The sequence below is a fragment of the Colossoma macropomum genome, unplaced genomic scaffold (assembly GCF_904425465.1).
Source record: "Colossoma macropomum unplaced genomic scaffold, Colossoma_macropomum, whole genome shotgun sequence".
Classification (NCBI taxonomy): Eukaryota; Metazoa; Chordata; class Actinopteri; order Characiformes; family Serrasalmidae; genus Colossoma; species Colossoma macropomum.
The window spans coordinates 17,158,682-17,175,361 of NW_023494809.1; the positions used below are offsets into that span (position 1 = coordinate 17,158,682).

At 38.9% G+C, this 16,680-nt stretch overlaps 1 protein-coding gene across 1 annotated transcript in view; it reads left to right on the forward strand.

Moving 5' to 3' along the window:
* Window positions 1-16,680, forward strand: part of sema5a (sema domain, seven thrombospondin repeats (type 1 and type 1-like), transmembrane domain (TM) and short cytoplasmic domain, (semaphorin) 5A) — a 238,508-nt gene that overhangs the window by 133,984 nt on the left and 87,844 nt on the right. The window contains exons 7-9 of the mRNA XM_036558268.1: window positions 3,091-3,304; window positions 8,257-8,542; window positions 9,417-9,552. Coding sequence (XP_036414161.1) covers window positions 3,091-3,304; window positions 8,257-8,542; window positions 9,417-9,552 — 636 coding nt within the window. The remainder of the gene's footprint in view (window positions 1-3,090; window positions 3,305-8,256; window positions 8,543-9,416; window positions 9,553-16,680) is intronic.

Sequence of the window (16,680 nt, forward strand, 5' to 3'; positions counted from 1 at the left end):
TAATGAGAAACTGTAGAACAGACTCAGTTTATATCACAATACCTACATTTAGAGTGAGTTATTCATTCAACCTAATGAGAAACTGTAGTTTATAGGTCTCTCACCATTTATAGAGATAGGAGTTTAGTCTATAACAATAACTTATATGAATAACTGCCAAGATGGCCACCAAGTGGACAGACTTTCCTATAAGGACTTTGTTTAGGCATAGCATTTTAACCCCTTTCTCCAGGTCTCCAAATGGCTATTCCCCTGGCAGAGAGGAAATAAACTTGTTTGATATTTCTATTAATATTATTAAATAAGATTCAAAGTCAAATAAAAGTCAAATAAAAATGTCTCACTTATTAAATGAAATTAAAGGCTAAATTGAGGAACCAGTTTAAAGGTTAACATGAAAACACTAAACAAACATTGCAGTCCAATGTGAATAAAATTACTTTTTTGCCAAAAACTTGTCAATAACTTTTCATTAGATTGATTTTTGGCGTTTTTCGTAAGAGGGATTCCTTTGTGGGTGGAGCATGGCTACATGAAAGTCAACCAGAGATCAAAATGGACTTTTTTTTATCTTGTTACTTCATGTTTCTGGTCATATTAAGCAGGACTAAGTATATCATATAAACAACAAAGTTGTTGGTATGTATAGCAGGTTCTCCTTAAATGATAAATTGACAGTTTTCTTTCAAAATGTTTTGTTAAACTGTTGTTTTTGGCACAAAGTTTACCTAAAAAGGTTAGACTGATGATAAGTGCTGACATCACAGCAAGGGGACAAAATAGGCCTTTGTCTTTGTTCCCAAAGTAGCACTGTCGCTAATACTGCCACTAAGGTTTACATGCGTGATACTGTTTCCCTCTAAATAAACCTTATTCACCCTTAATATGGTAAAGAAAACTTGTTCATTGCAAATGCTCTAAAACTTTGTTACACTTTTAAGAGGCCGGTGGACAATCACCTCAGCGTTGTATTTATTGTAGGCTCAGAAAGCCATTAGCCTGTTTTTTTATTCATAAAAGGAAAGAACGTGCATGTAAAATCTGTAGACGCCAGTCCTTGCACCCAGACAGATTCCGTTACACTGTAAGCTTTAATTGAATTTCTTTTTCCACTCAGACACAGTGTCTTAAATTATTCTGACATTTTTCCCCCTCTTAGTTCGTGCAGCTGATTTTTACACCCAGCGAGTGCACTGTCAGACTGCCAATTCTGCGCTGTGTTGTTATATATTTTCAAACACGGGGAGCAGAATCTCTCTGCTTTTCCACTTCATCCTGTTGTGAAAGCAAAAGCTAACCTCAGCCCCAGTGTGGCTCAATAATGACTCCTCCAGCAGTGCAGATGGATATCTGTCAGAGTGCATCTGGAGCCCACTCCGAACTGTAGGGAGGAGCATTAAGAACACATTCAGCACGGAAAGAAGCCACAAACCACTGCAGAGTTTTGGCTGTGTTAGCATATCCCCAGTGCTTAATGTGTACAAATGTCAATTTCCTTCTCCGCCATGCTAGCTTCCCCTCGGCTAGCTAAATGTCACGCTCGGTATGAATCACGGCCATGCCGTACGCCGCACATAAGGACAAAATGAGTGTGTGGGGAGCGATTAGCGTCTAGCTGCCGCAGACAACGCTTACCGTGACTGCCAAGTAATGAGATAAAAATGTTGACGCTTCTGAAATTAGCATTGGCCCACTCCACAAGCGCACGTGTTGCATTAAATGACTTGGACAGCAGCTTTTGTGTGGCCCAGAGCTCTGGATTCTGCAAGACATTAGCTTATACAATGGTGTGCAAAAGTCTTGGGCCATCAGAGAAAATGATATGTAAAGCTATTTATCTGGGCTGTGAGCATGTATCTGTTCAAAAAGCAATAACATTAAAACAAATACAAATACACAATACTTGGCAGGAGTGAGGTTTTCATGTACTGGAGAGAGACTGGTGTTAGCAGGTAGGCCCGTGGTTCTCAGACCAGTCCTCAGGGACCCACAGTTTTGCTAAGTCTTTGGGCCAATCCCATTTCTTATTTTTACACCCTACCCCTTGTTTTCGAGTGTCACATTGCCCTTTGGAACTGAGTTACAAGGGGTAGTGGTTGAAATCTTCCCCTATGAAAATAGGACAACCCTCAGATAAAAAAGAACATTTCATTAACAGGCTATTAGCGGTGCTCTGTAGACGACCCTGCCAGTCTGCAGGAACTGCAGAGGAGGGTAAAGTTCAGCAACCTCGCTGCTGGGCTTTAGTTAATTTAGGGCATCATATTCTTTCAAAGAGGGGGGATGCGATGATTATTTATTATCACCCACCCCTGATTCTTTGGTGAATATGAAGCTGAAGTCAGATATTCGCCAGCTTCTTGTTCAAACTTTCCTGTTCCACCTTAAATTGTACAGCAGTTACATTTTGGCACTTTAGGTATCAGAACTGTTGGACTGTTTAAGGTGGAACAAGAAATTTAGCTAGCTAGCTACTGAGACATTAGCATACTATTAGCAATTTTTAATGTTTGTTATGAAGAAAAGGACCATAATACACTGAAACAATATTAAACTAAGATTATACAATGGTTGTTGTAATTTTTAACAAAGAAAATTCTCGTATTTGTGGGCTTGACCAGCCATCTTGCCGGTTTTTCTTTTTATCTCATAACACTGTTTATGTTTGTTTATTTATTTATTTATTTATTTATTTATTCTAATGTTATATGGTTGTTTTACTTGCAGTAATACACTTACTGCTCAGATAAAGAGTTTTAAACAATTCTCATGACTGCCTAATCTAACTGTGCTCTCTCTTCTTCCTTTCTTCTTTCTTTCTCTCTCCCTCTCTCTCTCATATTTCTCTCTCTCTGTCCCTCTGTCTCTCTCTTCTTTCTCTCTCACTCTCTTTTCTCTCTCTTTGTTTCTGTCTCTCTCTCTCTCTCTTCCTGCTCTTACTTTTCTCTCACACATTTTCTTTTTCTCTCTTCTTTCTCTCTCTCACTCTTATATCTCTCTCTCTTCCTTCTATTTCTTTCTCTGTCTTTCACTCTCTCTCTCTCTCTCTCTCTCTCTCTCTCTCTCTCTCTCTCTCTCTCTCTCTCTCAGTTGACTAATCTAACAGAGATCCATGATCAGATCAGTGGGATGGCGCGCTGCCCCTATAACCCGCTCCATAACTCCACCGCGCTCATCACCTCCAGTGGAGAGCTGTACGCCGCTACTGCTATGGATTTCTCTGGCAGGGATCCTGCCATTTACCGCAGCCTGGGGGGCCTGCCCCCCCTCCGCACGGCCCAGTACAACTCCAAATGGCTTAACGGTACGGTGGGGGTGGCTCGGGATGGGGCTGGAGTGGGTTGTTTTTAGTCAAATTTACAAAGTTTATCTTCCCCTTACACAAAATGGCAAAGTCATTTTTAACCTGGAGGAAGCTGTCCTGGACCACTGACAGTACAAATCTGTGGGTAGAGCATATGGAGTGGCATATAGGACAGTATGATCAGCTTGTAAGTGAATAAAAACATTACCAGCAGCAAGGGGAATATTATTAATGTATATAGAAGACAACGTAGGACCTATATTGAGCCCTGCGGGACACCTTTATTAACCAGACAGGGGAAAGAAAGAACTTAGCTTTGTGTGCTGTGACCTTGGAGAGGTAGACAGTGAATGAAGCTAAAGAATGATCTGTGAACCCTATACTGCTTAGTCTATTTATTAGGATGGAATGATCAACAGAGTCAAAGGCTTTGTCCGGGTCAGTTTTTTAGAGTCTGATGTTTTGTGTCTGCTTCTTAAGTTTTTGCTCTGGAGCTATTAGGCTAATGTAGCTAATAGCTGGGCATTTTTTTTCCATGAGAGTGCAGCTAAGGCTGGCTTTACAAGGCAAAACTTTCATGCAGCTTGTTGCATGTTGTGAGTTGCTTGCAACATTATTTCCATGCAACTTGATAGTTAAACAAAGCAGCTCAAAAACGAGCAAATTTGCATGCAACACATTTAAGAATTCTTGAAATATTAATGAAACTTTTTTTGAACATTTTGTAACATTTAAATCCACACCAAAATTTTAAAAACTAGTTTAATTTGATTATTTGACAAACTATTGCTTTAAACCCTATGAATACGTGATAGTATGTTACAACATTAGAAACCCTTTCAATTAAATTCACTTTACTTGAACCCTGATACATAACACAGACATAAGAATGTCATGGCAGATGTGCTGTCTTAGTTGTCAGGACAGATTTTGTTCAGTGACATTTACTTTTTCCCATTACTGGTAATCGTCATGACTGATGCTATCATGTTTGGACATCAAACATTAAAATAATTAATGGTAATGGTACCATGACTAAATCCATAATGACCGAGGTCATTACCAGCTTCATACTGGTCCATACTGCAGCCCTGCTTCACTTAGCGCATAAACCCATCCTGCCAAATATCTTTACTACACCAAGAAAATATATAACATATTGCTCCTTTTTCTTTACCAATAATGTACCTATTTTATTTTTTCATTTCCCTCCATTCTTCCATAAACTGCTATTACTCTTCTATAAACTGCCAGTTAGACTATTTAACTTATTTAGCTACATATTTAACTATTTATTTTAAGGTGAAAGTACACGAGAAAGCCTAGTTTCACTTTACTTTTGATCAGCTTAGTTTAATATATTATTATTATGTAATATTAAATAGAATGTTTGGTTAACATTTTTATGGTTCAGGTATATGAAGTTACCTTATTTAAACAGTAGCATTATACAGGACTCTCATTGTGATAGCAGTGGCGTTTCTGCTCAAACAAGGTAAGGTTTTTCATTAGCACTACCCGCCAAATGTAAAGTCACATGCAGATTTAGCCAACAGAGTCTAAAAAGCAGTTTTTAGGGATTTTGTTTAACAAGCATAATTTGTTGCACTCATAAACACTCACATTTACATCCTATATTCTCACGCAAACTCTCACATTTATTTCAGAGCTCTAGCCCAGGGGTTGGCAACCCAAATGCTAAGAAGAGCCATTTTGTCCTCAACAAAAATCAAACCACCTTGGGAACCACAACATTTTTTGTCCATTTTACCATCTTGGATGTAAATATGTCTCAGTATGTGCTAATGTAATAGTATAAGCAAAAAAATATAATTTAATTAAACAAAAATTCACTTACTTTGCTCTGCTTTAAGCTTTAGCTCTGCTATCGCCACTTTTCTCACAACTCCGGCAGGAAATTTTTCCACAAAAGTTGAATAGTTTCTTGTAAAATGTCTGTCAATGTTCGACTTTTTACGAGGCTGAAGTCAGCTCCTGATTCGCCAGCTTCTTGTTCGAGTTTCCCCTTTCCACCTAAAATGGCGCCTGAGGTGCCAGAATTTAACTGCTGCACCATTTAAGGTTTAATGGGACAATTCGAACAAGAAGCTGGCGATAGAGAAGCTGAATTCATCCTGGCGACTTTTTAGTATTTGAGAGTTTCTCGCTGCAGATTAAACCTATCATAATGTCTCTGGATTATGTATGTTCATCATAAATCTTTCTCTTTCTCTTTTCGTTAGCTTCTGGCTAGGCAAGATTGTTGTCTGCACTGCTGTGGTGACCAGCAGTCTGTGCGCCATCCTTCAGGTTTGAAGGGTGAATGAGCAGTTATAGGCTAAATTACAGCAGAGCTTTATTTTACTGCAAAGGAGGATTATTTTATTATTACTTAAAAATCTAGTTCTGCTGTGGAGCTGCAACAAGGCGGTAAATGAGCCGCATGTTGCCGACCCCTGTTCTAGCCTGTAGTGTTGCATACCTGTACTTCTTACAGAGAAGTCAAAGTCATAGTGTCTCATAGTGGTCAGTAAGTCTATGGGTGAACTACATTTGCCCTGAGGTCAGTATAGAATCAGCCATGTCACTGCTGATTGGATAGTTTTAGAATGCAAATTCATAACTTGAGATGCTTGTAAAATTACCGGAGTCCAGACTTCTGTCTTCATAGCTAGTTAAGGCCATGGTGATGACAGCATGTGACATCTCCATGACATTTTTATGGAATATTTGTGTCAATATAGCAGGACTCAAGTAAATGTTACCATTCAAATTTAGTTATTTATGTAACAACGGCGGATCGTTATATATCAGCTATAAGGTGAAAGTAAAAGTTGATTGTGAGTTGCAGCCAGCGTAACCTTAAGATACCCAGCGTCCTGCAGCAAATGTCTTCTTTTCATTCAATTATTCTGTCGTTTTCAGTGAAGGTCATGGCACTGACATTTGCTTTCGGCACACAAAGCAAATTGGCCTCCACTTCAAATGGCTTGATCTTGCCACATCAAACTCCCGCATCCAAATGGAAGAGTGCGCCTCAGTGGAGGAAAAGAAAAGAGAGGTCAACGGCTATCTTGTCAGTGCGGAATTTTATCTGATTCCCATTAAAAGATAATTGGAAAAATAAATTAAAGTCAAAACACGCAGCGTACGGCGCAGCCTTCAGAAAAGGTTTAATAAATTTCAGTTTTATGGCAAATTGATTTTTTTTCCTCCTTCCACTCTTGATGTCGCTGGTCAAGCCAAGAAGGAGCTGGTCCATTTTGAAGGAAATTAAATCATTGTTGACAAAAACAGCGTCTTTGAGTCCAGCGCGATTGTACGCGATGATTAATATTGAAAAACTCCCGCAATCGTCGCGCATGAATGGGGTGAGATAATTAGACGAGTGCACTTGTTCTAGCCATTTCTCATCTTAACCTTTACGTTCATTCCCGATGAATGGCCACGTCCATTACCTCTCTGTGAGATTAATAAAAGTGTCATTCTCTTAATATAAACGACGTGCTCTATCGACTTAGTGCAATATCAGTACTAGACTTTGAATTTTTTGTTGGAACCTGACTGCTCATTTCAGGTACATTATTTCCCAAATATAAAGTATGGTGCAAAGCCAGAGACCCTTCATTTATTTCATTCCCAGTTGAAACAGCCATTAAGTACAACTTTCTGAGAAGATATGATATGAGATAATCCACTTGCATAATGAAGGAGAAAGTCAAAGTGAAAAAAACAGGAGCTTCCAAAAATAGACTGGACCGAGAAGGAGGAAATGGAACTCCTAACAACCATGCAAGACCTGGTAGACCACCAAAACTGTCCCCATTAGATAAACAGCACATTTATCTTTGAGAGAGAGGAGAAAATCAAGCTCCACTCTTGCTTGATTCAAAAAATCAATAGGTGTCCATGTTCTATCCATCCTTCCACTGTGAGAAGACAACTCAACACTCTGATTCTGAAAAGATGTGTAGCTGTAAAGAAGCCCTTACTGAGAACAGTGGACTGACCACCCCAGAGTCCATGCCTCAGCACCACTGAATGTATTTGGAATTACTCAGAGAAGCAGAAAATGCAAAACCAACTTCTAAGACTGAACTTTGGAGGTGTGGAAAAATATCCCTGCAGATTTTTTTGAAAAACTGAAAGCTAGTCTCTTGAACAGAACAGAAACTGTAATGAAAGCAAGGTGTTGGCATGCTAAACATAGTTGCATGCAAAAGTTTAATACATTATAAGGCACATTTACTGTTTATTTGCTGAATTTAACCTGTTGGGAAACAGTGTAAAAGTCTGTTTAAAAGTTATAGCACATTTTATATTTTGTGTTTTTTTAATACATAAAACTCAGCAAATACCTAGAAATTGTGTGCTATTTTCAGAAAAATGCCATATATAAGTATATTCCCTGTAGAGGATGTGTTCACTCATGCCATTTGACCAGGAGTGATCAAACTTTTGTTGAGTTGTTGGGGCTTCAGTGTGATTTTCTATTAAATATATGATTTCTGATGCTAAAATATCAATAGCTTGAACTTAATGCTGTTTTGAATGGAAAGTAAATGAAGGGTGGTCTCTGACTTTTGCACAGTACTGTATTTTGGGAGTGGGAAGCGGAATTTCTCATTCCGATTCCCATGGCCTCTCTGCTTTATTCTTCCTTTCTACTTTCATTATCTCAAAACAGTTTTTAATCTGGCATGGTGGAGTCACTCGTTCACAGCATTTAGCACAAAGGTCCACAAGGCTTATGCTCATTAAAAAACGGATGTGAGGTAAATAAAACAGCTAATAGATTCAGGATATAACAGTTTAGTGCAGCCAAAAGGAATTATTAACAATTCTTTTTGATGTAATAGGTAATGTGTTGCATTCAAAGAGTTTTAGGATTAAACAGGAGAAAGCTAACACTGTGCTATATCAGTTTTCTCTCTTTTTTTGATTAAATTTAGAGCCAAACTTTGTGTCCTCCTACGACATTGGAAACTTCACCTATTTCTTCTTCCGGGAGAATGCAGTGGAGCATGACTGCGGCAGGACAGTGTTTTCACGTGCCGCCCGAGTGTGTAAAAATGACATTGGTGGCCGATTTCTGCTGGAGGACACCTGGACCACCTTCATGAAGGCCAGGCTGAACTGCTCTCGGCCAGGAGAAATCCCCTTCACCTATAACGAGCTGCAGGGCACCTTCTTCCTGCCTGAACTGGAGCTGCTCTATGGCATTTTCACCACTAATGTGTGAGTAAAACCTGAGAATGCTTATAGGATGCTTATAATAGCTGAGTTTCATATTTTTGCGCAGTAGATTTACATATACCTTCTATACAGAGTCCAGTAAAAGTATTTTTGTTGTTTTGGCTTTTTGCTCCAGCACATGTGATTTGACGTACAACAATGACTGTGAGGTTAAAAGAGTCCTGTGGAGAACTGGGACAAAATAGATAGATAGATAAGCAAACATTAACCTGCAGCAGATGAACCCTATTTTGTTTGTTGTGGTTAACTGAAGGCTAACCATAACAAAGCATTACCCAAGTAAGTCTGGTGGAAGAAAAGAACGTAATCCAAAGCAAAAGGCTTTATCTGTGAAACATGGTGGTGGTAGGGTCATTTTAGCATTCTGTTTTATAGCCTCATAATCATGGTCTAATATGCTGAAGTTCAGAGCTAAACCAGCAAAAACTGTATTACTCTCCAAACACCTAAGCTCTACACTGTAATGTATAGATGTGTGTGAGTCCTCATGTTATGTCACATTTCTTCCAATTGGACCTGAATCTTTTCCGAACTGAAATCTATTTGTTTGTCCTGCCTGAAGATGACACCAGTAAAGAATGAAATGATTTCAGTATCATTTCCATGTGATGTAAATGGTATATTTTTCTGTTTCACCACATGTTTACATTCCCAAACTATCTCTCTGGCTTTTATATCTCCTGAAGATGTATCTTTTGTGTGACAGGCAGCAGTAGACAGCCTCATTTTTCATGCAATGGGCTGCGATGTCTGAGTAATTGACAGTGTGAGAGTGAACGCTAGAAAAGTGTGTACATATGTATGTATGGTGCCTGTGTGTGTCTATACTTCATTCTCTGTCTCCGTTCTCTCTCAGAAACAGCATCGCTGCCTCAGCAGTGTGTGCCTTCAACCTGAGCGCCATCACCCAGGTGTTCAGCGGCCCTTTTAAATACCAGGAGAACTCTCGCTCCGCCTGGCTACCTTACCCCAACCCCAACCCCGACTTTCAGGTGAGCTACCAGCAAAGACAAGCACTGCAGTGGCAGACGACATCCGCTCAGAGTGCAGTACACACTAAAGGACACTAAATTAGCCCTTTGTCCTCAGGCTGGAGTCAATTTAGTGCACCATGAATTGATTCAGACAACTGAGGACAATTGGTTCACCACAATTCAGTTTGTTTCCATTATTTTGGGACAATGCAGAATATTTAAAAAAATTATCAGATGTACTGTATGTAGCAAAAATACCAGATATGGGCACCAATATAGGAATTGCGGCAATGTGCTGCTGTCTAATATGTTAAATATATATACGGTCGTATGTAAAAGTGTAAACCAGTTAAATTATCTGTTTTGTTGGTTTCTAAAGTTAAAATAAGTACACATCCTCTAAATGTGTCATGTTTCAGCATAATGTGTGTGATTTCTATTTAATTGCTGAGTTTAACATATTGGAAAAATATAAAATGCACATTGTTTTTCTCCAGCAAGTTGTCCATTAACCCTCTGGGGTCTAAGGGCATTTTCTCCATTTTTGCATATCTTTCTAAATTCACCTTTAAAGGCGCTTGCATATGACAGATACTCATACGTTTCATATAAAAATTATCTTTGTCGCTACTTTCCAAAACCACTTCAGTGGCTGTAACTCTTTGCATGCCACTGCACAACTGAATGAAGAATGAAGGGTTTCTGATATGATTTGTAAGTCCTTAGTGATGTACACATCTAGAGGCAGATAACGTGTATCTCAACCCCTCTTCACAGCCTCATAACTCCAGATGTGAGTCACATATGATCTTGCAATGAGATGCAGTCGAAAGAGCAGACTCTACAGATTCAGGAAATGTTTGAACCATATTTCTGTGCAGTATTATTGCAAAGACAGAGAAACATATTTATAAACATCAAAATTGGCAGGCAAGCATGTTTGTGGACCCCAAATGGTTAAAGTGCACAGAAGTGTGTTTTCTGTTGAACAGGGGTTCTCAACCTTTTCCACCTCAAGGCCCACCTGTTTATCACTAGAAAGCAGGAAGGCCCACAAGAAACAAAACTCAACGTTTTTGCTTAAAAATGTAATTTTTGGGAAGTTTTCAGCACAGTGATATGTGGCGGCCTAGTGTTGCAGTATATGATGTGTATCTGTGAACATGAAATATCAGCAGAGTATTAGTGAGAGTGGACAACTGGAATGTCAGATATTTCTAGAGGCAAAGGGAAAAAAATAGATGAAGCTTCCTTTGTGTGCTGTTATTGTGGGGCTTGTATTAATGTTGTTAACTGTCAAACATTTTATATTTCTTTTTTATTGTTAAGTCAATTATTTTTTCACTGATTTTTATGACAAAGCGCGATCAAAGACCCGCTACAGACCATTGGCCCCTTTCAGTATAGGTCCAAGGAGCACCAAGGGGTGCTTCGCGGCCCACTTGTGGTCCTCAGCCCAGTGGTTGAAAAACCCTCCTGTAGAGGATATGTTAGCTTAGTTTCACTTATAAAATCAACAAAACATTGCAGTATGACCAAGAGCACCCAAAATTTTGCATACAACTGTATATCTGCTGATGCCAATCCATAAACATTTCTAAAATGTAGGAATTTGGACCTAGAGCTACCTGAATTCGCATTATAGAGACACTTATTTGTACAGGGTTAGAAATGCAGTAAAATGAATAAAATGCAGGTATTTAAGTGCAGTATCTCAGCGTCGCCTAAACATTCTGCTCTTCCAGAGTTCAATAAATACATCATCACATCTAAACACCTGTCTGATGACAGTTTCTTTTTTTTATGCAAATACCTGGCAATAGTGACGTGAATCTAGTATCATCATGCATCCCTAGTAAAGGTGTCAAAACAGACACAGAAACATCTGCACAACCACAGAATATGGCCAAGATATGATACAACAGCCTGCAGAGTTCTGCAGACTGACTTGAAAGAGATGAGCAAAAATATTCTTAGCTCTCAATTTGCAGTAAACAATAGCTTTCATACCTACTATTGTGAGGCCAGGCAAGCTGTACAGAACATAAGCAAAGATGAACTATTTTTTGTCAAAATATCTAAATTTAAAGTGCAATATTGCTTTCAAATGATATTTATTTTGTGTGTGAAAGGTCACTCTGTTAGGATGATTAGGTGGAGTTTTTGTCGTGTATTTGAGGTAGTGTTAGCATGGTTTCTAATTTGCTGTTGTTTCCCACCCACATAACTTTGATTAGCTACAACAACGCAGTCCAGCTTGGGAGAGTAACTTTTTAAAAACAACATTATAATATTCTGCACAGGTGTGGTTATTTTGTGTGTTTTACATATAACTAAGCTAATATTAGCATAGTGGCCTACTTTCGATTAGCTACAACACAGTCCAGGTTGTTTAGCATAGCATTTTAAAATAAGTGTTACGACTCTAAATAAAGTGCAGTACAGTTTCTCACTAGGTTGAATGAGATTTTCACCAGCATTCTATAAAGCTTGTCCAACCTGGCAACAGTAACTATGAAAGGTCACATTCGTGGGTGGAGCATGGATACGCCAGCTGGTTAAAAAAATAAATTAAAAAGCTGTTCTGGCACGAATTGCTATGTGCAGATATGATGTGAAACTATAACACACAACTCAGTTTAAATCACAGCATCTACATTTGGAGTGAGTTATTAATTCAACGTGAGAAGACAGCTCTGTTTTTGCCAAAAAAAAAAATTTCTAAATGATAATAAGTTATATTTATTTTATATGTGGATGAAAGTTTTTTGGTCAAGCTAAAGTTAGCGTAGTGACAAATTCTGTCATCTCCAAGTTCAATAAAGTTTGATAGAATGTAAATTAAAAAGCCAGGAGTTCTGGGACAAAGTCTCCTGAACAGCTATGATGACGATGCACCAGATTAACCTGATTTGCATAAGGAAAGCTCATCTTAACAGCCAAATGTGTCTCACTTCACTTGTGTGTCTCTGGCTATTCAATTAAGCCAAAATGTTCCTCCATCCCTGCCTTTATGGCTTCAGGTTCTCACCTGATTATTCTCAGGAAAGTGGAGCGTGCAAGGTGAATTTTTATTTTTCCGACTGCTGTCCAATTACCCAAAGCACACAAACAAACCGGTTCTCTGAAGCGTTCTCTGCGTATGATAATAGCATTGAGGGGAAAGCTCAAGCGCGATCCCACGCATCATTGTTTTTTTGAGCCTCTCTGTGTCCCGCTCATTAATTTGACTTCATTTCTACAGCCGCCGTGCTGCTCATGAATTTATTAATAAAGCTCCCACCTTATAAAACTCTACGGCAGGAAATTTACAGTGATAAGGGGGCTAATAAAAAAAGCCATATCCGTGTCCTGCCGAGTGTTGCCGTTGCTAATAATTTAACTTCGATTTTCACTCTTAATTTTAACGCGCTCTTCAAATTCTGTGGTAGGAATTGAAATTTCATCGAGAGACGCCTGGGTTTTATGCGCGAGATGATGATGTGGAGGAATGTGTGCGTGTTTATATCTGTGAGCGCATGTCAGGAAGCTTAAATGATAGCGAGACGGCTAATCCTGATCCTTTTAATGTGCTCTAATTCGGTATGAGACCCGTGTCCAGCAGGGAAACTCCAGACACTATTCACGCAGCGGGTTTTTAAAGAAAAACTGTCTGCTCAGCATGTATTTAATTTTTACACAGGATCAGCTGAATTGGAGAATCCAGTCTGGCCTTATTGAAGTGTATGGCTGTACTACCCGATAATAGAGCTGCTGCAGCCTACGTGAAGAGTGGAAAAAAGCCTTTCTCCTCGTAGGGGATTTCTCAGAGCTGTTGGCGGAACTGCACAGACCCCACTTTATCTCTGCTTCCATGACATCTTCATCAAGCATTTGTCAACGTTGGAGAGTGAAGATTTACGAGCTTCGGATTTATTGCTTCCCGTTTCAATGTAAAACTACTAGCTGTATATTCTAACCATGAAAGAGCAACATGCACCCGCGCTCTGGCAAAATTATTTCTGCACTGATCCCCCGCTGATTGATGCTGATTACATCGAGGCCGGACCAGAAAGCAAGAAGTTTAACCCAACTGCACAGAATCAGCAGTAAAGCTTGTGTTGTAATGGTGGAGTGATTTTTCTCTTCACAATATTTCATCATGGCAGACTCGTCCTGCACAGACAAACATGTTCATAAAGAAATAGTTCTCCCCTCACACTCAAATGTCAATCAGCCAAGACGTTTGTTGTCTTGTGTTTTTTAGTTTTGCACAGGAGCCTATGTCATAGCTAATACCCAGTAAATTATCATCAGGCATGCCTTAATCTGACCTTAAACCATGTGGAGTTGTTCAGTAATCTCTAATAGGCTTAAGCTTCCCTCATGAAACTTGAATGAAGGCTTAATGATTTTGACACTGTGGTTACATAAAATTATTAAAACAGACCAAGGCGTAGACTGCTATTGTAATCAAATATTAATAGGCTAAAATTAGAGTAAATAAAATCTACAATAACAGGAGTGTACCTTCACAGTAAGCCATTTTGTCATTTTAAAACAAACAGTTTTGAAGTGATTTATAGGCTATAAATGTACAATATATTAAACCTGTTGAAAAACTACCAAAGCAAACCAACAACTACCAAACCATAACAACAACCAAACCATACCAAAACCTACTACACCATACCAACAACTACCAAATCATACCAAAAACTACTAAACCATACCAACTGCTACCAAATCATACCAACAACCCTACCATACCATAAACTACTAAACCATACCAACAACTACTAAACCATACCTAAAAGTACCAAACCATACCAACGACCAAACCATACCAACAAACATACCATACCAAAAACTACTAAACCATACCAATAACTACTAAATCATACCAACAACTACCAAACCATACCAAGAACAACCCAACGATACCAACAATGACTAAACCATACCAACAACTAAACTATATCAATAACTAAACTATTCCTAAAACTACCAAACCATACCAACAACTATTATACCATACCGAGAAATCCAAAGCCATACCAGCAACGACTAAATCATCCCGAAAACTACTAAACCATATCAACAACTATCAAACCATACCAACAACTAAACAATACCTAAAACTACCAAAACACACCAACCAAACCATACCAAAAACTACCAAACCATACTAAAAACTATCAAAACATACCAACAATCAATCCATACCAAAAACTACCAAACCATACTAAAAACTATCAAACCATACTAAAAACTATCAAACCATACCAACAACCAAACCATGCCAACAACAGCTAAACCATAACAAAATCTACTAAATCATACCAAAAACTACCAAACCATACCAAGAACAGCCCAACCATACCAACAACTACTAAACTATACCAAGCACAACCCAACCATACCAACAACTATCAATCCATAATTCAGCTATGCAGTTTTAGTGTTGCTAATCTGTAAATGCATGCTGGGTATAAACATCCATTACTTGTTAGTAGTGATGCACCAGTTGGGTAATTGTGAGCCGTTGCTGATATCCAATATTTTTATACGTATCTGAACAGTTATAAAATGTAGAAAGTGGGGCCCAATCTACCTGGATTAGGACTGCATAGAAATCTAAAAAAAATTGCACCCAACATCGCCTAAATATTCTGCTCTTTCAGAGTTCAATAAATATATAATAAATAAATATCAGCTTGAAATATCAGTCAAATCCAAAGAACTGCCTAATGCTGATGTTTATATTTTTAAGGAAACATCTGCTGATACCAAAATGATTAATATCACTCATTTTTAGCTACATTAGCCTCGTAGCTCTAGTGCAAAAGTAAATAAGTGAACTTCAGATACCGAACATGTCTTGGCTGATTGAAGGGCAAAAATGTCATTTTTGCTTTAAGGCCAAGAGAGTACATTAGCATGCATGAACGCATTTCCCCACCTGCAGCTTGAAATGCACCACGTATAGAAGCCGCTACATATGTCACTGTCCTTTTACAGGACACGAGCAATTTCAAGCACTTTAACAGCTCTTAATCCTGATGATGGTCACGGCAGCATATGCTCCGCTCTGTGGCCACTCGCCAAATGACAGTTCAAGCCCTGAGGCTGCTCAGGCAGAGAGAATGGGGAATAAATCAGGGAAATGGACCCCCATGCCTCTCCTCCTGCCCTGTAGCGGACTCTTCACTCAGCAGCCCTCCGTGGCCCAGCAACCCGAACACCACTCCACATCACCCACACAAATAAGGCATCTCCTCTGGAGCACAGCCCTCTCACTGACTCTGTGGTCTAGCAGAGCGTTCAGCAATCCAGAGCGGCCACTGGGGGCCAGCTGGCCTCAGATTGATTTGTATGTAGCGGGCGCGATGAAGGATCTGAATGCAGCACTTTGCACAAAAGATGCTTGCAGTCCCAGCAGGGGTGCCCGATCCAATCTGAAGCCACAGCATCTAAGTCAATGAAGTAATATTTTAATGGATCAGTATTGGCTGTTGCCAAAATTAACATGTTTTACTGTGATAGTTTTTGTGTCTGATAACATCAAGCACAATTCATTATATCATTTCATTTACAAAGCAAAATTCTCGTTTTTTCATAATCAATCAAATCAAAATGTAATGATTTTTGCCCCACCTCTGAAGTCATATTTCACCTTCTCTTACGGCTCAGCCTTCAGTTTGGACCATAAATGTCAAAACTCCAAAAAAAGTCCATGTGTGAATAATGCGTTCTGTTATGGGATATCAAATATCAGCTTTGTAAACTAATGCTGACACATTTTATGGTTTTGCATGATGGTTTACCTTTAACCTCAATCAAAAGTAAGCTAATGTTGCTAAAAATAAGTGAAACCATATAACTGCCAGTTAGCATGATGTAAGTGGAATCATGCTAAATGGTAGCTACTAGCTGCCATTCATTTTTAGCCATGTTAGCATGTTTTTTCCTTTAAAAGCTGATAGAATTTCAATCCTTCACTAGGGCTGTTTTACCCCAATGTGCTATGTAGGTCTTTCTGGCATAAACCAATTGGCGTATTAGGTGTAAGTTAGCATTGCGGATTGAATGTCAGTGTGGAACTACTTTAAAGTGGAAAATAAAAAAATTGATGGTGGGCACCTTTTATTAAAATACAGCTAAACA